This window comes from Notamacropus eugenii, chromosome 2, assembly GCF_028372415.1.
Source record: "Notamacropus eugenii isolate mMacEug1 chromosome 2, mMacEug1.pri_v2, whole genome shotgun sequence".
Classification (NCBI taxonomy): Eukaryota; Metazoa; Chordata; class Mammalia; order Diprotodontia; family Macropodidae; genus Notamacropus; species Notamacropus eugenii.
Window position 1 is genome coordinate 125,315,790 of NC_092873.1, and position 23,990 is coordinate 125,339,779.

Here is a 23,990-nt window from a genome sequence, read left to right on the forward strand (position 1 = left end):
TCACCTCATCCTCCCAACCAACCTTCCAATTGAGGAAGTAAAAAATAAAACAAAATGAACACCCTGTTACAAGTAAAACAAATACTTACATTAGGCATATCTTAAAAAATGTTGCATTCTTAACTCTGAATCCCTCATCTCTCTGTCAAGTGGTAGGTAGCATATGTAATCATTAGAATCATGGTTTATCATTACACTGTTCAGAGTTCCTAAGGTCTTCAGTTATTTGTCTTTAGAATGTTATTGTTGTTGTATAAATTTTTCTCCAGGTTCTGTTCTTTTCACTCTGCATTAATTCATAGAATCCTCTTAAGTTTCTTTAAAACCGTCCCTTTTATCATTTCTTTTAGCACAATAGTATTCCATCACATTTATGTACCTTAACTAGTTTAGCTATTTCCTAATTGCTCAGTTTCTAATTCTGTGCTGTCACAGAGCTATAAATATCTTTGTACATCCTTAGAGTTTATTGTGCTTAGGACTAATTCCTCTCCTAATTTAATCTTTCTTGTTTTCCCTTTTCTGTTCTACCCTCTCCCTTCTATTCCTTTGCAGAGTGGAATGCATTTTTGAACCAAAGTGTTATGTATTCTTCCCTTCTTTGACTAATTTAGATGACAATGAAGTTTGAATGTCAACCACTCCCCCAACTTCTCCTTGCACGCTCCAGATATATGAGATTATTTCCCCTCTCCTCTGCCTTTCCTGTCCTCTTCCCTTTCCATTCTTCTTTGAAGATCATTAAGACATAACTCACAGAACCCACTCCAATATCTTTGACACGTGATTATTATAAAGTTCTAAGGGACCATTACATCTCTCCATATTTACAATGTAAGCGTTTATTCTTGTTTAGTCCCTAATGATTTTGTTCATAATTTACCCTTTTTGTGTTTCACTTTGCTCCTGTGTTTGAACTTCAAAGCTTCTGTGTAGCTATGGTAAAATGTTTTATCAGGAATGCTTGAGAGTCCTCTTTTTCACTGAAAGTTTATTTTTTTTGGCCCTGTAGGATTATATTCAGTTATACTAATTAAATTGTTCTTGGTTATATGTTAAGTCTATATCCTTTGCCTTCTTGACAGTATTCTAAGCTCTGTCTGTATCAGAGAAGGAAATAATATACTACTCTAGTATCTTTGTTAAGAAAACTCCTAAGTGGGGTCACCAAGATTTGGATGCAAGTAAAAGACTGAACACAAAATGCTCTATGAATTCCTTTGTGGAGGTGGCTGCTAAATCACATGTGTTAATGGCTCCTTGATAGTTGAATTCTTTCTGGCTACTTGTACTTTTTCATTGATCTTTAAACTATGCAATTTTGGCTATGATTTTTCTGGGAGTTTTCATTTTGGGGTTTCTTTCACGAGGTTAATGGTGGGTTCTTTTATTTTCTACTTTGCCCTGTGTTCTAAGAGTTCTGACAGTTTTCTTTTAAGAGATCTTGAAATAGGATTTTCTAGGTTCTCCTGTTGGTCATGGTTTTCAGGTAGTCCATAATTCTTAAATTATCTCTTGTTGATCTTTTTTCCAGGTCAGTAGTTTTTGCTAGATACCTCACCTTTTGTTTTCCCGGGCTTTTGACTTGTTTTTAATATTTCTTGTTGTCTTATGGACACATTGGCTTTTTAATTGTTCCATTCTAAATTTCAGTGAATTTATTTTTGGGGCAAGGTTTTGTACCTGTTGTGCCAAGGCGATGATTTCTTTGATCAGTTCTTTCTTTCATAGATTGCGCCCCCTCCCATTTTCTCTTCTAGCTCTCATTAAAAAAAAAAAAATTTTTTTTTTAAATTGTAAACTCTTTTCAAAATTCTTAGCTTCATTTCTACCAGGAATTATAGTTAAGTTTGTTTCCAAACTGTTTTTCTTTGAAGCTGGCTTTTGATGTTTTAGAATTACTCTTTTAAGGTTTGTGTCTTGAATGTCTGTATCACCACAGAAAGTCTTTAGGGTGGGATTATTCTTCTTTGCTCGTTCTCCTAGCTTACTTTCTGGCTTGATACTTTCTAAATTTTAGGGCCTTGATGAGCACATTTCTGGAGGACATGTCTGAGCTGGTGCTATATGCTTGAGGAAATTATTGAGGAATTAAGTTTTGTGGTATTCCAATATCTTGGGGACATATCTCAAGCTGGGAACCTACAGCGTTTCCAGAGTGGTCTGATCCAGGGCTGGCAAGGTCTAATCACTTGCTATCCTGGTTGGTCTGAGCTCTGACTTGGGTTTGGGTCAGAGCAGCAGGTCCTGTGGGCTTTCCTTTTGGAGTTTCAATAGACTGCTGCTGAGCACAGCCATTATCAGCTGTCTAGAAAGCTCTACTGGTTCAGAGTGACAGAATTGTAGACTTCCCTTTGGTCTAGGATTCCTGCTCCAGTTATAGCTTTGCAGACTTCAGAATTAGCTAGAAGCTGAAATTGAAACCCCACTCTACTTCTGTGATTAGAGCTACAGAGCTATTGCATGCTTCTTATTTGCTCCTTTCTTGGCAAACAGCCTCGGGCCAGCAACTGCTTTTCACTCTGAAATGCCACCCCTAGGCACAGTTGTGTTCTTCAGTTTGCTCTGGATCTGTGTGACCTTTGAACTGGGTAGTGAGCATAAGAGCTGCTAGTCCTACAGTCTACACATCCCTTTATGCTGGATCTGGAACATTTTCTTCCCCTGGTACACAACCTTTCCCTTGTACTGGAATACTCTGTATGATGCTGTCTTGGCTAGTTATCTTTCCTGTGTCTGAAGACCTTTCTGTCTCTCTTTTCCTACCTATACTAGAAAAATGCTCGTTGTTCTGGTGGTTTTTTCTAGATATCTTGAGAGGGAAATATTGCTGTACTCCCTTGCTACTCTTTGTTTTCAGTGCTCTGCAATCACTTCCATGTATCTTAGATTTTTTTCCCCTCCTTCCCTCCATCTCCCTTGCCTCCCTGAGACAGCTCACAATTTTATATAGGTTCTACACATACATTCCCGTTAAATTCATTTTTACCTTATTCATGTTGCATAGCAGAATTAAAATGAATGGGATAAATCATAAAACAAATCAAAACGTAATACAAAAGAAAATGATCCGCTATATTCTACGATCGAATTCCATAGTTCTTTCTCTGGATGTAGAAGGCATTTTGCCTTTAAGAGACCATTGGGAATTTTTTAAGTCCTTACATTACAATGAAGTTCTACGTCTACCAGAGAAAATCCTCCCTTGCTACTCTTTAGCTTGACTGTTGTGTTTACCTAGAATATCTTTTTAGGTAAACTAGACTTCTGGTTCTAGACTTCTTCAGGTTATCATTTTTCTCCAGGCTGAACTCTGGACTTTTTTTTTTCTACTTTTCAGCTTTCTTTTATACATTGTCTTCCTTCTTTGGAATGAAAAGCTTCTTGGAGACACAAGGACTGGCTTTCTGCTTGTATTTTTATTTTTAGTGCTTAGCACATTTACATATAATAAATGCTTGTTAAGTGACTGACTTCAATAGCATCATGAATGGATCTTGTATTTCAGCAACTGTTTTCTGAACTACTGATTATCATACCACTTTTGCAATTTTAAAATTTCTTTCCTTATAGTTAAACACTTCTGCATTACTGATATCTTATTGAGTTAGGATGAATTTTTCCTCTTCTCCAGTTAATCAGTCAGTTCTTTGTTTAATATTTTTGTGTTCCTGTTTAGTGAGATAGACCTGTAATTTTAATTTTTATTATTATCATGTTTTAGAACAAAAAGCCTATTTGTTTCATAAAAAGAACTAAGCAGTCTCAGGTGTTAAAAAATTTAACAGAATTTTATTAAGAAGTTATGACTATGTGCAAGGCACTGTTCTTGTTGCTGGTGTTATAAAGACCTTTGAAGAATCTGACCTATACACAAATAAGTAAATAAAGAGTTATTTGAGAATGAAATGCTTTATAATAACTAGGTGAGGGGAGAATTCAGGAAAGGCTTTGTGAAGGACATGTATAGTACCTAAAATGAGCCTCAAAGAAAAACTCCCCATCTAAATGGGCAGAAGTGAAGGCATTCTCATTATAGGGACCTGCACAGAGCCATGGAGACAGGAATTAAGAGTGTCAAGTCCAAAGAATTGCTAATAGGTTAGTTTGCCTTGATCATATAATGCATGAATTGAATAACATGAAATATCTTGAAGTAGGTGGGAACTATATTATGCATGACTTGAAGTGTCTGACTGTGACTATAGGCTCTCTAGTATGTTTAGCTGCCGAGATTTAATATTTATCCAGTTTAGTTGAGACATCTATATAATGTGAATCTTCCTTGTCTGTCTTCTGCTGCTTCCGTTCATGTGACATAGGGGTTATTTGTTTTTAAAAGGTTTGGGAAAACCAATTTGAGAATTTGTGTGGTTTAAATTTTTTTTTTTTAAATAGGACAGATACCTAATGGTCTGTCTGATTTTGCCCTCCTGCAAAGTTGGTTTATTCCTGTTATTTTAATTTTGGCTTTTTTATTTTTATTCATGTTAAATTGTTTTTCAGATCTCCAAATTTATTAGCTATAAGTGTTAATAATCCTTATTTTTTTTTAATTTTTGAGTGATTTTTACTTTATTTTTATTACCTGCTATATGCTAAACACTTTACAATTATTATCTTGTTTAATCCTCACAACCACCCTTGTAAATTATATCAATTTACAATTGAAGCTACTGAGGCAGAAAGATTAAATAACTTTCCCAGAGACACACAGCTAGGAAGTGTTTATGGCAGGATTTGAACTCAGTTCTTCCTGACTCCAGACCAAAACTTATTCCTCTTAAGCCACCTACTTGCCTCTCAAGAAATCATTAACAACAAAATATTTAGAATAAAATATGTTACATATAAAATCTAAGAAATCATTACAATATGAAATAGAAAAAAATTGAAAGAATAGCCAAAATCCTAGACTAGCTTTGGAAAATAAAATTGACAAGCCATTATTAAATTTCTTTTTAAAGAGGGTAACATAAATTTGGAATGAAGGTGAAGGAGAAACTATTTAAGAGTAGTGTTTCTTAGGAAAGTAGAAGGAAGAGCCCAATCAGCATTAGATATTACTGCAGAATCCCAAACCATCTCCATTTATGGTCAGCACATGACTAGAAATGGAGGATGAACTTGGATGGTGGGTGTAATCTGAAGTTGGTTGCTACTGACAATATCACTGGGGAGAAGAACCAAGCTGATTATGGATTGTGAAGAGTAGGAAGGGTGAAGAGATTAGAAGTTATAGGAAGACAGAAAAAGGATTCAGTAGAAAGGAATTGAAAGACTGTGGCACTTTAGAGTTCTAGATCTTGTTGGTAAAAGTTATAAGTAAAGGCCTGGTAATTAAGGTAGGTTTCATCTCTTATCCCTGTGACTCAAATGAAAACTTGCTGCCTGAAAGATTTGAGAACAGAAAGTCTGACCAATGGATAAGAGGTTAACTGACCCAGTGTTGTGCTACTTATATCTTTTTGAATCTGACCTTAATTTTTAATCTTTCAGAATCCTCAATAGACTTTCATTTAGCCTCATAGATGATGAAGTAAAAGGTATTCTCTACTTGTTTTCTTTGTTTTCAAATTAAAGCCCCAATAAGAGCAACCTATAGCCCTCATATAACAATACCCTTCCAATTTCTGATTGTGGGTAATTTCAAGAATTTCTAACCTGAGCAGCTTTATTTGTTTGGCAAACAAGAACCAGACTTTCGTGTGCAGTCTTTTTTGTCCTTTTAGGTAAAATTATTCTAAGAAATTACATTAAATACCATGGGAAAGCATAATAATGCTTAACTTGTATGCAGATTGCACCTCTTCCTTTCCTTGCTATACAGTTTGATCTTTGATCTTTAGTATTGGAAGGGTGCAGTTTGTCACTTGAAGGACTGCAAGTTAAATAGTTTTATTGTCATTCAGAACTGACTATGTGAACTTTATTTTTTATAAAGGAATTTCTGAGATTTATGTTCTATACCTAACTTCATCATTTAACTTCCTGACAGCAGTTGAGAAAGTAGAAATGAGGGGACCTTTATACAAGAAAACTCTAGGGAATTATGTTTGATGACATTGCCTCATCAACCTGTGGCAAAAGCAGCCTAAAACTTTTTCCTATTTTTAGAACCTTGAAGTAGCTAAAGATAACTTTTTACTTGCTAACATGTCAGTATTCTCCTTCAGAGAACTAAAAATGATACAGGTGGATAACTTTTAATTTACTATTAATGATTGTTCTCTAAAATTACCATAGAATTTAATATGGTGCCACATGTAGAAGGCAATGAAAAATTTCTTATTGCTACTGATAAAAGCAAATTAAGCTCTTCAACTATAGCTGCACTTAAAAAAAAAAATCTAAATGAATCATTACCCTCTTAATTACAGGAAAAAGTGAAAACTAAAGACTATGTTGACCAGGAGAAGGACAGAGTTGCTTTAACTCTGGCTCGTCTAGCTCGCCACGTGGAGGTAGACAAACAGCAGAAAGAAGAGAAGAATAAAGCTTTCCGGGTAATGTGATTATTTCATATGTTCTTTAATTAAGTCCAGAATCCTTTTGAGTTTTATATTGTCGTGAGGGAGAAACTTAGGACAGAAAAAAAACTAACTGAATTCAAGCACAACTGGATCATTAGTTTATGTTTTTCATTAGCTTTTTACTTTCAGGTTATTCCTGGAAGCTCATGAATATTTGAGCATTTTTATATTTATAGAAAGAGAAAGAAAATAAAGGTTAATTGACCTTGGATTTATTTGTGTTAAGAATTAGGGTTAGAAATTACTGAGATTTGTCATTGTAGAAGAAATTAAAGAGGTACTTCCAGTGACTAGAGGCATATTAAACTGGATGGGAGAGTACATGGGAGTCTACATAGCATTAAACTTCTTGGATGTTGTTTTTTCATACCAAAAGCCAAAGAATTCTAGAAGCTTCATAAACTTTTCTTTCAGAAGCAGATCTATCATTAGGAAGAAGATGCTACACACAAATATTGTAGGAGAAATACTAACAAATTTGAAACACTGTAACAAATGTCTCTTAACCTATTTTGTAAATTCCCCAAACGAAGTTATTTTATTTAAAATAATAAACTGGATACTGTCACATTTTAATATGGTACATATTCCATAATATTTTATATTCTTTGGCTAATTAAGTATCATTTCTATTTTTTTTTCCTATTTTTATTTTATTTGGTTATCACTGTAGCCTAATGTGTAAACTCTTATTTTTACAGTCAAAAATTGGGAAGAAAAGTTACTGGAATTTAACGTTAGTGTATTTAAAATTAGAGTACAGTATAAATCTGGTAAAATATCCTCATTTCTTTCATTTAGAAAAGGGATGTTGCTGTACTCTTTGCATCAGTTTTTAGGTTGATGCTATTCCAAAACTAGATTTTAAGTAGGCCTTTGCCATAGACATGAAAACTTTTTTGGGAGGAAGAGTTTTTGAGCTGTCTTCTTTCTCCCTACATTTCCTGACTAATGCTGGCTTCTTTTCCCATGTAAAGTCAATACCCACATGGATAATGAGGCTGTTGTGATGTCGTTGAGAATCTTGCTGTCACTATGACAACTGGGGTTTGCCCAAGGGTAGTTTCAGCCTCCCCCCAAGGAGAGGATCATATATTGGATCTGAAATCAGGAGTTCACTTGAGTTTTCTGTTCAGGAAACCTTTATTAGTCAAACTATTAAAGAAGATGTTTTTCACTAGATCAGATCTCACTAAATTCTACAGAGATGCCTCAGTCTATTTGTTTTCTATCACCAATCATGATTTTTCCTCCAGACCTTGACTTCTCTTATGGACCATTTCTATCTCAGATGTACCAGACCACCAAAACCAAAAGTAAATGGACAGTGAAGCAGCAGTGGAACATCAAGAATTTTAGTGTGTCCATGTGTAATGGAAGTAATAAGATAACCTTGGGAAAATCTTCTGAATTATTCCAAGTTCACTTAGCTTGGTTAACTTTAAAATGAGGTTTCCTCTTTCTTATGGGGAGGTTTTGTATTCAGAATGGATAAATCATCTTAATGAAGATCAAGTTAGGATGAATTTGATCAAGTGTCATGAATTTGACCAGCTTTGTTCATTGACATTCCAGCAGATGGAATCATCAACTTGCAAGTAATAACTGTCAGTCTATTATTAATGGAAGTGATACCTTGATAAAGCAAAAATGGCAACTTAGATTGAGTCAACAGCAATGCCATCATACGGCATTACGTGCTTTCCTTGTATGAGTCTGAGATTTTATGCTGTTGGATTTTGTTTGATACTAGTCTATCAGATAGGACTTAATAGTCTTTATCATGGATTTATTGTTATAAGACAATGTGACCTATGGTTATACTTTTTACCTTAGAAAATATCTTTTAGCTATAGCTTACTTGGAGTTTCAGGACTTAAAAAAATGCTTCAGTTCTTTGTGACTGAATGTTGTGGAGACAGAGACATTCCAACATGTATATTTTATCCTGACTTAAAAATATATTTTTAAAAAGAATAGAAATTGGTCTGATATTAAAGTTCATAGTTATTGACAATTTTCAGGGGACCTTCTGAAAAAGATCCTATTTAGAAGTATATCTTTTTTCTCCAGACTTTTTAAACCCCACCAATTGGAGGATCAATCAATCAATCCATCAATCAACCAATATCTTTCTGGTGCCCTAAGTTAGGTTTTTTTTTTTCATCTGAGTTGTTGATGACTTGTTTATAACTGACAATAACTAATGTAACTATTTTTGGAAAGGAATATTTGAGATCAAAGATTACCTTTTTAAAATTGTCTCAAAAGTACTTTAGCATAGTAACAATAACTAATAAAGAAATTAGTTTTTAAGAATTGTGCATCTAAGGGTGTAATAATCATTTATTGATCTGATTTTTTTTTTTTTTACTCTTTAGGAAAAAATAGATTTTCAACATGCTCATGGATTACAAGAACTGGAGTTTATTCGAGGCCGTAGTGACACAGAAGCAGCAAGATTGTGTGTGGACCAATGGTTAAAAATGCCAGGTAATTTTTCAGAGTGAGAAAAGCAAGGATTATTAAGATTTTGTGAACCATACTTATTTTTGGTAAACTAATATATTTGTGCTCTCTCATATTAATGATTATATATGGCACTGAAAGCCAGTTTAAGTAAAACCTCATAATGCCTTCACACAAACACACACCCCTCATTATTTTTTTTCCCATTTGTAAAATCCCCTTTCAAGTACAAAGTACTTGTATATAAAACTAGTTCATATTACTGAATTTCAAATATGTCCCACATATTTGTTACACTATTCAAAGCTATCAAAAAAATGTCTCTGTCATTAATTGTTAAACTCTACCTGGAAGATAAATTTCATATTAAAAAGTTGCCGTTATAATACCTTAGGAAGAGTTCTAACAATTGGGAAGAAGAGACTAGATGCTTATGTGTTGCCCTTTGAATGCTCACACTTTACAATCTTAATTCAAATTTGATTTGATATCCACTGTGAGGTAAAATCATGTGGTTTTGGAGAAATAAGTCTTCTATCCCTTAGTAATAGCAATAGTTTCTTTAGTCATTAATGTACTGACCCTCTCAGTGGTTGATTTAGAAAGATTGCTGATAGTATTTTGTCCACAGTATGTACACAGAATAATTTATTGAAACAGTTTATCTAGATGTTTAATATTTAATAAAGCCACTTGTTAAAACCATCTGAAAAAGATAAAACTGCATTGTGTTTTAAATCCCATAATTGTGATTTTTTTTTTAATTCAATACTACTGAGATCCCTCCCCCTCATAGACACACACACACACACACACACCCCTTTGTGTGTGTTTATGTCTGTCTCTGAATACATATACTTACATATATATATGTGTATATTTTAAGTATACATATAAAGTAAATATTTGGTAATTCTCGTTAGGGGCTGAAAACTTTAAAGAAAGCTTTAAATCTGAGATTCCGAGAAATACTAGTAAGGATGTACATTCTACACATAGGTGAAGGCAGCTTGTGCAAAGACATGGAGACACAAGATAGAATATCATCTATGTGAAATAGCAAGGCCAGTTAAATTGAACCATAGATGGGGGAGTATATGCAGGAGAGTAATGCTTAATAAATCTGGAGGGGGTAGGATTTGAGCCAAATTTTGAAGAGTTTTGAAATGCCAAACAGAAGTGTCTTTTATATGCCATCATTGAGATATAATTAGTGTTTGCACCCAGATTTTGTTGTGTAATTTTATAGTTAATTTCTTCTGGTAATGTTATATGTAAATAACTATCTATAAAGGAACCAGCTTATGTAACATCTTGTAATCTTAGGAGAAAGCAGCACTGTTTCACAGTCATCCCTAAGTGGTTACTTTGGACAGTTAATAGAAATAGGGAGGCTGGCCCAGATACCATGGCTAGTTTTCAAAGGTCTAACTTGGAGAGCACACTTTATTTTTACATGTAGTACCTATTTCAACCAGGTTGGGCAAGGATCTCAAGATCCTCAGGTACCAGAAAGTCATAAGAGTTACATGTGGGCTCTGGTTTAAATAATTCAACCAGATGATTGAAAGCAATTATCAAAAATTTCCTTATACCATGCCTTTTTCACTGAACTTTGAGATTGTATCTGCTATAGATCTAAAGTTTAGAATTAGGGAAATGGTAATAGGGAAGAAGCTCAGCTTTTCACAAATGTCTTTTCAAAAAACTCAGATCACACCACTCCAAAATTATTTTAGTAAATAGAATCCATTGTATTTGTAAAGGTGACTTGCAGAATAGACAACTTACTGACAGCCTTCTAATGCTACTTGTAGTTATTGCTTAGCTTTATTGGTGGCATTCAGGATTATGGGTTGTTGACCTTCCTCCTCCCTGGCCCCTTATATTTTCACTTCTTTGAAAGGTGTATTTGAAGTAGAATTTGAATATACTGTTGGATAAGCTATCAGGTACTCAAATTCCAAAACTAAGGTTATTTTCAGAGAAATTATCATTCATGACAGGCTCTAAAAATTTATTGTTTTGTATTAGTATTAAATTTTATGACTTCTTAAGTCTAATTTCACTGAAAAACTTCACATCTAGGCATGCACCCAATTCTTGATGCCTATTTTGATGTCTTAGGTTATGATGATACATACAATAAGTAAATATTCTTTGCATTTAGATTTTTACAACTTTATTAATGCATTGGCATGATTAAGTTACACCTGACTATAATATATCCTTCATTGAGCATACAAGTGGGAGCAAATGTGTCATTTAACTATGCTTTATGATGCATGCAAGACCTGGTGCTTTATATAGGATCAGGCTGTACCTAGCTCATTGATGGCTGATCGGGTACTGAGAAGCATGAGCTTGGGGGTTAAGGTTGGTACTTTGCCTTTTTTTTTTCTTTTTTTAATTTCCAGTCTATCATTTTCACATCAAATGTGTTTCTCGGTCCTTGTTTTCATTGTGAAAATGGGCTTTGGGGGGAGAGGTATTGCTAGATATTATTCATAATGAGCTGCAGACTACCCTGTATTTTTTATTGGCCATTTGCATGATGATATTATAAGAAATAGTGGGCCAGATTAACAGTTGAAACTGTTCTTTGAGAGACTAGAGTTAAATGACCTGTTTTAATTGAGAAAAATCCCACTTCTCAGTAGATAAAAGATTTCCTTTTTTAAGCAGTCTGTAGGCATTATAAATAATGCTTATCCTAGTCTTATGGCCCTTTATGGGAGAATATCATTAACAGGTCATCATAACTCCCCTTATAGGTTTTAAATTATGGTACTCTCACTTCCTTTGGACCAGTGTACCTGGAAAATTGGAGTATGTACTAATGAAAATCAAACCTCTGACTTGTAAAGAAGAGGAGCCGTGGTGCTGAGCTCTATGTCATTTGCTATTGTTTCATGGAGAGTGCTCATTTTTCTGGTTGACTTTTCCCCTATTTTTTTCTGCAATTTCATCTACAGAGGTATTGCTACTGGTAGTAATGTAGAGTCTCCTCATGGGAAACATAATCAGCATTACCTGAGCAATAATGAAAGTTGTGTCATAATCTTGAGCCTATTAATGCTTAAGAGAAAAATTAAAAATGTAAGGTAAACCGATGAACACCAAATGAACATGTTAACAACGTAAGCTTTTCACAGCTCATTTAGTGTGCAGTAATTTCCTCTGTCTTAAAAAAAATCAGTGGAAAAATTATAAAACTTAAGCATTTTAAAGGTTAGGTTTCATTAATAGATTCCTTTTTTTCATAAATGATGAATTGCACACTATCTCAACTTTATATCGATGTCTAAAAGTTCCACTGGGTTTGTTTGGTTGGAAAGGCAATGTGGAATAGTGCAGGTCTTGTCATAGTTTAGTTGTCCCTAAAATTAAAATCATAGAGATGAAATGAACATGACATTAACAAAATGAACTTTTTTTAAAGCTCATTTTAGCGTGTCTTGTATTTACTATATTTTCTGTCTTCAAATCAAAATCAATGGAAAAATTAACAATGTAAGCTTTCTGAAGGTAGGGACTATTTAATTTTTGCTTTGTTTTTTTGTACATGGTGGTACTTAATAAGTTATCATTGAATGAATTGCTCACTGCCATTTCTACTGTTAGATATCCAATTAGTTAGGAGGTATAGTTCTAGCTAAAAACTCATGCTGCTTGTTGTTTGCCTGGAGAAGGGCACACAGTAAAAGTAAAGTTAAAAAAGGAAGACCTGGCCCTCAGATACTTTGCTAGATGTTGTGTGACAGTGTTTAAGTCACTTAACTTCTTTGAGCTAACTTAGTTTCCTCATCTGTAAAACAAAGTGGAGGTTAGATTTGATAACCTCTGAGGTCCTTTGCATCTCTCTAGGAACCCCATGAGCACTGTGTAAGTGAAATAAATAAACTTCACCCAAACTATGAAAAACAGGGTGTGACATCGCAAGTTTTATTGGAGAGGCAGTGTTTTTAGAATCAGAAGGTGACCTGGATTGAAATTCTGCTAAATGCTGTTTGCTGACTTATATGAGTTTAGGCAAATAATTTCGTCTCGTTCTGTACCTCAGTATCAGTAGGGGGAGTTGATTTAGATAAATTCTTACTGATCCCTTCTAGCTCTAACAGTCTACAAGATTTGTTACTTGTGATCTAAGTTTCTCAGAGGGAATGCTGCTCTTATTTATAAAATTATTAGAAGCCTATCAAATTATTTTCATGTAAGTTCAAAGATGTTGAACTGGAAAAGGATTTTAGAGGCCATTAAGTTTCAACCTACTGGGATCAGTCCCAGGGAAAGGAGGGGGTAGGTTAAAAAGTGAACTTGCCTAAGCTCACAGTTCAAATGTGGAGGGGTTAGGATTTGAATTCAGGATTTGAAGTGACTCAGAGTCCAGTCATATCTTCCATTATACCACCTTTTACCTATTAGACATAGTAATTATATAATTTGCACATATAAAAGCACATGTATAATTTATATCATGCTTTACAGTTTGCAGAGTAATTTAGAACTATCTCATTTTGTCCTCAAAACAACCCAGGAAGTTATGTGCTGCTATTATTATTATCATCTTAATTTAGTAGTTGAGGAAACTGAGGTGCAGTGGTTAAAGCTTGCCTAGAGTCAAACAGGTAGTGATGTCTGAAGCCATATTTGAACTCAGGTCTTTTCAGACTCTAGCTCCAGCTTTATCCACTGTGCTATGGAGTTGTCTTGTTGTCTTTTACTTGATAAGTTTTAAAGAGCACAGAAATAGAGATGATAATGTTTAATTGGCTTATAAGGCCATTTTTATTATTTGATATACAGTGATAGGCTATGTATGTATAGCTCCTTTAATTCAGACATTTCAGAGTTTCACAATCCTTTATGTTCTGTGATATCCGGAAGCATATCTAAATTTTAATGACACTTAAGTGTTAGAAATTGGGACAATTATGTGTGGAAATTTTGTGTTATGTTCTTATGCTCTTGTAGAGAGGTATGGGTAACGAGAAAACTGCTTAAAAGAATGGGTAGGAAAAGAAAGGTAAAGGAACTAAGAAAGAAGAGAAACAGGAAATAGACCTTTTCTCCAGTTTGGCTTTCGTGAAGTTTAGCCCTGTGATCACAGATTTAGAATTGTAAAGGACACCAGAGGCCATCTAGTCCAACCCCTTTCATTTTCCAGATGAGGAAACCTTTGCGACTCAGAGGTTATTTGATTTGTCAGATGGTCAGATGATATGTATTATCCGAGGCTTGTTTTGAACCTCGGTCCTCTTGACCTTTTAGAGCCAGTGCTTTTTCCCACTGGTGTACCATGCTGAAAATGTAAATTTTGGTCTTTAGTGGAAGACTACTGATCTCCTCTGCAACTTAATTTGATAGCTGTGAGATACAGTTTGTTTGACAAGCAGAGCTGGCAGAATTCTCTGGAAGAGTAGCTTTTCTTGTTTGGCTAGAATTGTCTATATTGTGGTAAGGTATTTTGGACAGTTGTGCTCTGAAGATTTATTTTTTCCTCCTCCTAAAAGAGCCGAATCTTGTAAACTTACTAAATGCTTGATTTGTTAAGAGGAAAACAGTAAGAGAGACAAAACCCCCTTTACCGAGCAATTTTTCTTTTTTACAAGTTATTATAGAGACCAAAGATCTATTTTTGGGTGTTTTTGTGCTTATCCTCTCTATACTTTAAAGGGTCTCATTGAAATTGTAAGCATTTTTCGAAATCCTAACAATTTTTTATTTTGGATTTTTAAATGTTGAATGAAACACTGAGGCCTTATTTAAAATTACATTTCTGCAAAAGATCTCAGATAAAAATTTTAAGTAGAAAATGTCAGTTTTTCTTTGAAGCTATTAAAAGTTTCATTTCTTTAAATAAGGGAAATATATCTGTCTGCTGTCTGGTACCAGAAAAAAAATTTTTTTTATTTGTAAAGTTTTATGCACAGTATGGAAATATTAAATGACTATTTTCCTGTAAATCCAGTAAATTGCTGTCACTGATGACGGGCATCTGAACTACATACAGCTATGCCTTGCTTTTCTGTTGCAGGACTCAAAACAGGCACAATTAATTCTGGAAGAAGAGGTCCAATTCGAAGAGCAGGCCAAATGCCAATGTCCAGCAAACCTATTTCATGCCCCATAATGTATTGTAACAAAGAGTTCGACAATGGGCACCTTCTCTTAGGTCATTTGAAAAGGTCAGTGTGACATTTCTAAGCATTCAGAATAAATATACAGGTAGTGGTTTTACATGGTGTTTTTTGTTGCCATATTATTTTCTAATATGTATGTGAGGTAGTGAGTATTATTATTTAATGTTTTTATTTTTATGTGTTTGTGGCTTTAAAATAATATTTATATTCAAATATTTAGATAATTGATAAATTCATAGATTTTTTTTTTTTACAATGATATGTTGAAAACTAACCCACACTCTGCATATTTAACTCAGGGATGATTTAAAGAGTTTTAAAATTATTTGATCTTAAAATCCCTCTTGGGTTTGTTTTTATCCTTTTTATAGAGAACCAAATTAAGGATACGCAATAAAAAATTCCTGAAAGGAAAGCTTTGCAACTCCCCATATTTCAAGCTTAGTTTTCTCACTGATTTCAATGTGAGATAACTTTGAGGTATAGAGGGACTTAAATAAGAGAACATTTAGGGACATAGGGATAGCCTGTAAGACTTACTGACCACTGACTGCTGCCAAAAGATGTGATCATTATAAGAGCCATAGTTATTTGCTACCAATACACAGGACCTAAGTAGCCTTCTTGTTAGACATTGGCTGGGCTAGATAGGCCCAAGTAAGAGCCACATTCTTTACCTCTCCTTCACCCTCCCTCTTGATTTCTCTTATTCAAAAAGGTGTAACAACACATTCCTGATCTTAGTAATGACAGAACCTAGGTCCCTTCCTTTCAGGGTAGGGGTTCCAGGTCTGGAGTTTGTTCTGAAGGTGGAAACCAGAAAAAGATGAATTAGTAGTACTACTGTGTTGCCAGGTCCTGGTGCTTTCACCATAGACTCAGGAACTGTTGTGGTGTACATAAACTCAGAAAAATCTGGAGAGGATTTAAGGAACTGCATACTTAAGTGTGTTTGGTCAGTATATACCATGTAGTTCTGTTCATATCTGTTTTATAGGAATGAGATTCTACATTTGGACCTCCAGATTCCGTATAAAAGCTAAGTCATAACAGCCATTAGATGCTACTTCCCTCAGATCTTGGTGTAAAGAATGGGAAGGCTGGGCTAGCTAGGGACCCAGTGAATAGAGTATCTACCCTGGAGTCAGGAGGATCTGAATTCAAATCTGGCCTTAGATGCTCAACACTTAACTAGCTGTGTGACCTTGGGCAAGTCACTTAACCCCAATTGCCTTGCCTTCTCCCCTCAAGAAAAAAGAATGAGAAGGCTAATGAACTGTTTTGAATGTTAATTTGATAATGAGCTTCTAGTTTAAATAATGTTCAGTAAGAAAGTAATTTTAAAATGGCAGAAAACTTTTACAAAATTCCCTTTATTTCTCCGTAGATTAGATAACTTAGTTTGGGGAACATCTCAGATATCACTACCTATGAAAAAGTTTTCCTGATTTCCCCCAGCTGCATTTTAGCATGTCTCCTGTGAAATTTCAAAGTTAAACTGTATTTACTTTGCATATGTTTATTTTGACTTATTTTTGTACATGTTGCTTCTCTCCCCCCTCCATGCTTGAAAGGTAAGATTCTTGAGGGGCAAATGTTTTTCATTTTATGTTTATATCCATCCATAGCATAGGCGTACAGTACAGTCAGTATTAAATAAATCCTTCTTGAATGATTGAGTGTGAAACTTAAACTTTGATACAAAATTCTGCTACTTTGCAGGTTTGATCATTCTCCATGTGATCCAACAATTACACTGCATGGACCTCTCACCAATTCCTTTGCATGTGTAATATGTTATAAAAAATTTGCTACCCAACAGCAGTATAGTGATCACCTTTTTGCTAAGGTAAGTACCTTTATAAGGTAAGGAAGGGGGCATGTACTTTGTTTTCTATGAAATATATGAAGTTTTGAGTATATTTCCTCATAACCCTTAATTTTTCATTTTTAAAATCTAAATTATGCCCTGGGCATAAAAAAATTGTGAGCTTTTATGGAAGGATAGTAATGAAAAGAAATGATAGGTATAGAGCATTATCATAGTCATAGAATATTTAAGGTCTTGAAGTCATCTGTTCCAGTCCTTTCTATTATACATATGCAGGTGAAGAAACTGAAAAGGGGGGGGGGGGGGCAGGTTTAAGCACATTTCTTCCTTAGGTGAAAGTGAGGTTGCAGCAGAAGTGGGACAAGAACTCAGGCCTCCTTACTCTGGAGTGTTGGATTCATTTCATAATGAATCCAGTGTTTTCTTCCCACTATCAAATGTCCTTTGCAGTCTCATCAGTGTTGTTAAAAGAATGTTCTGTATCTTTTAATTAGGCTCGTCTGAGAAAAGGTTATATTGTGTCTTATTTATATGGCGTTGGGATATGATTTCACTACCCTGTTCTAGTGTGAAATCTGTATCATAATGAGCAAGGTTGTAATGATTTTGCCATACTGAGTTTTGAAATGATAGAAAATTATATAATTTATCACATAATAGTAGATAGGGTTTTTATTTATACCCAACACTTGGTAATATATATAACTAATTTTAGAAAGTGATAAATAGTTGACATGGGTTCAGCATAGTATGTTTGGAGATTTCCTTCTTGAGTAAAGAGGATTGAACCGTGTAGTTAAGTATTTGCTACTTCAAAACCTTAAGGCAAATATGATGTTTTGTGCCTTTGTTTCATCAGATAGATAGCAACAAGAGGGCCCAGCAGATCAAGGGAATTTAGAATATGTAAACTTCTTTTATGGACAAGATTGACCATACTAATTTTATTGAATTATTCTTGTGAGTACTAGAAAACATGGTGGGTACCCAGGGGATACAAAAGTATAGGCGTTTCTGACCAAACATCTGAAAATAACTATCACAAGGAAGCAGTTAGTTCCCTAGCAACTGTATTTACACTTTTCCTCAAACCTTTCAGTCCTCCCCGCTTGCACAGAGAAACTTGGTTTCTCATGACACCCTCATGTGCCCTTCCCTCATTTTACCTTTAAAAACTTTTTAAACTTGCTGTGTCCGTGATTCTTAGTCTCTTTCCCCACCTTAGGGCCTCAGTTTTCTCACTTGTAAAATGAAGAGGATTGGAGTAGTTGTCTAGAATTCTTTCCAGCTCTAGATCTGTACTCCATTTGAGTATTTAGGCATGAGAAGATAACTTTGGGGGGAGAGGGGGCCTTAACTAACTGAACTGTAAAATTAATCAAAATTAATATTTTTATACTTTCAAAATTATTTTGGGATAACTACTTAAAAAAGACTTAGGAGGTACATTTCTTCTGTAAAGCCTCTAACACATTACAGACAACAGCTATATCCTTTCATGGATTTTACTTTATAAATTTGTAACTTCTCTGACCCTTGTCTGATGAAGGCTCTCTTCTTCCAAGCTCAGATAATATGCTACTGTTTCTCAATAAAGCTCTTCTTTAATAACCACTCCTTAAAAAGTAAGTTCCCATGTTAAATTTTCCTAGAGCACTTTACTCAGTCTTTTCCTAGCTGCCTCTCTGCTTCCTTATTACATTATAATAAACTCCTTGGAAGGAGGAACTTAGCATAGCATCTTGTGTAGAGTATGCACTTAACATTTGTTGAAACCTCCAAAATGGAAGGTTTTATAAGAATATCAGGAAACAGAAACAACTATAATTCTGCAGAGCAAGACGATGAGAAGAAAGATAATTTATTTTTCTCTTGCCAAAGATATCCTATAGCAAGTGGCAACAGCAGAATATTCTTAGTGCCTCTCATCTTTTGCTAATTAAATGATCTTTATTGTCTTATACACAGCTAAAAAGATTGAAAGGCAGCAAATAAGTAGGCATTCTAACTGAAAGAAGCTGCCCAAATGAGCTAAGGTCCTCAACTTTATAAGGATGCCTATCTTATCAGTGTTTGGAATAAGCTCACTTTATTTCAGGCTGAAAAGAGACCATAGGTGCAAAACTGATTTTATGGTTAGGAAAAGTGAGCTTTTAGAAAACCCTCTAGTGACCTCTTCTGGCTGTAAAGCACCTACAAATAGATGTAGCTTTAGGTCTAAATTTTCCCTAGTGTCAATGGAAAAAAAAAGTGTAATGAATAACTTCCCTTAAAAGTTTAACTAAGCTTATTTCAGTTTACTAAAGAAACAGTATGTGAACATACCATAACTATGATAGCAGAGTGTATACTTAGAATGTAGGGTCAGGATCCTAATTGATCTTCCTGCATCCAGTCTTTATCCAGTCAAGACTGCTGACTCACTAATCTTAAAAGTGCCAATTGAACCATGTCATTCTGCTGCTCCAGAAGTTCACGTGGCTATTGCATGAAGGATAAAACGCCAACTATTCTGACTCTTCAAGTGTCCTCTACAGCCTGAATCTAAGCTAAACTTTTCTGCAGTTATTTCACATTACTCTCCCTTCAAAAATTCCATTCGAGCCAAACTTGCTGTCCTTGTTCAGTACATCTAATTTCCCATTTCTGTGGTGGTGGTTTTTTGTTTTTGTTTTTGTTTTTTTTTTGTTTTTTGGTTTGGTTTTTTTTTTTTTTTTAACACAAGTTGTCTTCTCATACCTAAATACTTGTACAGATCTAGAGCTGGAAAAGATTTTGGAGAACTATTCCAACTCTCTTCTTTTTTGCAAGTGAGAAAACAGGCACTGAGCTAGGGAAAGAGACTAAAATCACACATTGATGAATATAGTAACACTTGTTGGTTGCCTTAATTCTGAGATATATTTACTTTTTAGGAATCTTTAAAGTACAAAATTGGTTTTTGGAAGAAAGTATTGACGTAATTGTTATATGTGTTAGCATTCACTTTTGAAAATCTTGGTAAGCAGTTGCTTAACTGCAATTTAACTACACATGTGGCATATTTAATGTGTTTAGAATTAAATTGACTTGTAGTAAATGGAGTAACTAATGAAAATTCTGCTACAGTGTTAACATAGTGTGGTAGTAATATATTGCTAAATTTTAGTTTTTTGTTTCAGATTAAATCAGGTTATGTAAATGAAAATGTATTTGTCTGATATTTATATGTATATATAGAATATATATGCAAAGAGCTATCTAAAATAATTTTATGCTATTGTCTTTCAACTAATTAAATCCTTGAACTTGACAATTGGTTGCATACCTATAAACTCTTTTATCTTATTTTAGGCAGCTGCAGCTGATGGACATAAAACCAATCTTCTTCCCCAGCTTATTCAGTGCTTTGCATGTCCAAATTGCTTCCTTCTTTTTAGCAACAAGGATGAATGCTTACAGCATATGTCTGGAAAAAATCATTTCCTTCAGAGTTTTAAACTGGGTGGTATGTTTGTTTAATTGTTTTTATATTTTTTCCAATATTTAATTTAGTTCAGCAAGCTTCTTTGAGGACCTAGTATGTACAACAACCATATATGGGCAGTTTGGGGGAGGTGAGAGCAGAATCAGGGAAGTTGTAAAGATTAGTACAAATTCACAGTCTTTGAACTGGAGGGGATTGTAGATAGAAACTATTCCAACTTCCCTCTTCATTTTACAAATGAGGAATCTGAGCCTCAGAAAGGGAAAATGACTTGTTGCTTCTAAGGTCAACACAGAAAAGGTTCTTTTACTCCACTGTATATGTACGTTACTATCTATTACATACTGTATAGAAATATCTTCTTTGGGTGAGAGCCAGACTTAGCCCTCTAGGGCAGAATCATGTGGCCAGGTATGTTTTTGAGACTCCAATGTTTGGACTTACACCCCTTGAGCTGTTGTAGTGTCTGATATTTGATACTCTGCTATTTTTGGTCTTCTTTTAAAATTCTCTCACAAGACTAATTTGTGTTTCATGAGAGAATTATTGTTTTTTGTATTTGTAGTACTTGAGTTTAGGTTACTTTCTGTGAAATGCCTTAAATTCCTGTTAAGAATGTATCTTCCTATGTAGGCTGAAAAGTGATTTCCTTAAAGTATCATTAGTTTCTGTTGTGTATGGGTTGAGGATTTGGGGGATATTTGTAACTTATTTTGTCCATTTCCCTTCACCCCCCCCCCCCCCCCCAGATGACAAGGAAATATGTCCTATACCATTTCCATCTTTTGCAAAGAAACTCTTAATATCTCTCTGTAAAGAAGTCCCCTTTCAAGTGAAATGCATGGCCTGCCACAAAACATTACGTTCTCATATGGATCTCACGGCCCATTTCAGGTAAGTATAGTATGATATGATATAATAACATAAGTAATAGAAAAATTTTTAGTTATGGTTTTAACAGCCAAGTAGTAGAAGCTCTCATCTTATTTGATGCTAATGAAGATGTGCTTTTGAATAGACACTTTTATAGATAGGATAACTGGGCAAATTGGGAGAAGAGGGGCAAAACTGAATATTTTTAAATTCCTGCCTATATAAAGGAGCCAGTTTAATACCTAAATATCAGGTTTTTTATTTGCCTTACGTATTTATTAGAGTATTCTAAAGAAATTGAACTATAAAGTTTTTGCTCAGAGGATAAAAACTCTTTGAATCTGGGCTCTAAGAAGACCTGAGTTTAAATTAAGCCTCACTTTTTACTAGCTGTGTCTGTGTGACCCTGAGAAAGTTGCTTAACCTCTGCTACCTAAGTTTCCTCTTTAAAATGATAATAAAGGTCGTTGTAGTGATAAAATGTGAGAATATTTTTAATAAACACTGGGTTATTATGTTTTTATCACTCTGCTAGATGTCATGGGGGATAGGAAGATGTATCAGACAAATTGTTCTCTTTCAGGACCTTTAAAAACATATACATGTAGAAAATGAAATAACTATATAATGACATTATTAAGTAGAACAGGCAACAACATTACTGTGAACTAAAGTTTCCAAGGAATCTTATTTTTATTTTTTCCCAATTACATGTAAAAAACATTTTGAATTCCAAATTCTATATCTTCCTCCCTCCTCAACCCCTCCGCCTCATTGAGAAGGCAAGCAGTTTGATATAGATTTTATATATGTATGTATGTATATATAGAGTGATGCAAAACATGTATAATAGTCATGTTGTGAAAGAAGACAGACCCAAAAAAAAGCCCTCAAGAAAAATAAAGTAAGAAAGTATGCTTCAATTTGTATTCAGACATCATCCAGAGGAATCTTTTTGGAAGGGTAGGGGGTTTATCATGTTTCTGTGTCTCCATTTTGTACCATATGAACCTAAGATTACAGTTTTTAAAAAAATTTCCATTTCTGTGGACATAGTATAATAAAAAGATGGTTGCACATGAAACTGCAAATGTATTATATACAACTTGCCATTCCTTTAAAATACATGATAAAATTATCATTCAAATTTCTTTTCATTTCTCCCCCCACCCTAGAAGATGGCTACCTTTAGACATAAATATGTATATGTAAAAATCATTCTATATACATATATATCAGTTCTTTTTTTTAACATTCTTTTTTTTATATGAAATTTTGAGTTTCAAATTTTCTCTCTACCTGTCCTTTCCCCCCTTCCTGAGATGGTAAGCAATTTGATAGAGGTTATATCCCTTTTGAAGAAAACTTTTCTTTCCATGGCTAACAAGATGTTAAATAAAAAGTCTGTCTTAACGATTTCAGTATACTTAGAGAAGGAAGCATTAAAGTATACATCTACTCAAAGCACTTACCATGCATTTCTTGAAGTTTATTAGAGTAAAATTTTCATGTAGCTGTTTCTGCAGAGCACCCCTTACCGTATCATATAAAAGTCATGGAGATATATTGAAACTAAAAGAAAAGTAGTTATTTTTAAAAGAGCAAAAAGCCTTTCAGAGTGTGTGTATGGTGATGGTGGAAAGGGGGTGAAAGTATGGAGGCAGGGGGTAGGGAGAGGAAGAGCGAGAGAGAAGGAAGGAAGGAAAAAATCATTTAGGTTTCAGCAGAATTCTCCCTTCTGGCCTTGTTTCAGAAACAGGATATTTGACTAGACCAGCTATAGTAATACAAGATTAAAAGAAGATAGTTTTCTTTTCTCCAGGTAGAATAATCTATTGAAACTTGAGTCCTTAAAGCATGTGATGGGTTTTTTAATGTGACTTATTATTATATTATGCAGAGGATAGTGACAAACAATTGTTCTATTTCTTAGAAAAATGGGCCTTAAAACCAGGACCTTAATTAGGTTATTTGTTAAGCGAAGAGTATTCAGAAGATCATGGTACCTTGGGCAAAGCTTTGCAGAGATACAGTCAATTCTTGGACACTTAATGATCTCTCCAAAGTTACTCTCAACCCTATTATTATGTACTCATATTGAGAGAGCCAAGGTTAACATTTTGTAGAAACCACTCCCTGACTGCAAGCAAATGTTAGAATGAGATGTGTGAAAGAGGAATATATTTTTTCAAAGCTTTCATGAATAACAAATTTTGTGGTATTTTTTACTTTATCAGTAAAGTTGGAAAGCAAGTTATTTATCGTGTTCTGAATAATAAACGAATATCTCTAGATATACTGTGTACTGATAAAAATCAGTGCATCATTTTTCCCCCATAAATCTTAGTGTTTACTTTCCCCTATAGCAGGCTATATGGAGATGAAATTCAACTCCTAAAATGTCTGCCAGTTTGTATTCAGATTCTCGGAAATGTCTGCCAGACTTGAAAAACATTAGTTTTTTTTTCTTTTTTCATAATTTCTCCCAGTATTTTTCTTACTCCCTCTCTCAGAGAGCTATCTCACATAATAAATAGTCATTTTGGAGACAAGAAAATGAAGTAGGAATAAAAATAACTAATTGATATGTTTTAAAAGTTTGAGAATGTATGCAATGTACTACATTTGTAAACCTTCTACCTCTACAAAGAAATGAGGTGCTAGGAGCATGTTCT

The 23,990-nt window shown here is 34.3% G+C and overlaps 1 protein-coding gene across 1 annotated transcript in view; it reads left to right on the plus strand.

Annotated features, from left to right (window-relative positions):
* The window catches only part of ZNF451 (zinc finger protein 451), a 105,126-nt gene that overhangs the window by 55,404 nt on the left and 25,732 nt on the right, over positions 1-23,990 (plus strand). Inside the window, 6 exon segments of the mRNA XM_072642536.1 lie at positions 6,381-6,506; positions 8,915-9,026; positions 15,040-15,190; positions 16,868-16,994; positions 20,310-20,463; positions 21,192-21,336. Coding sequence (XP_072498637.1) covers positions 6,381-6,506; positions 8,915-9,026; positions 15,040-15,190; positions 16,868-16,994; positions 20,310-20,463; positions 21,192-21,336 — 815 coding nt within the window.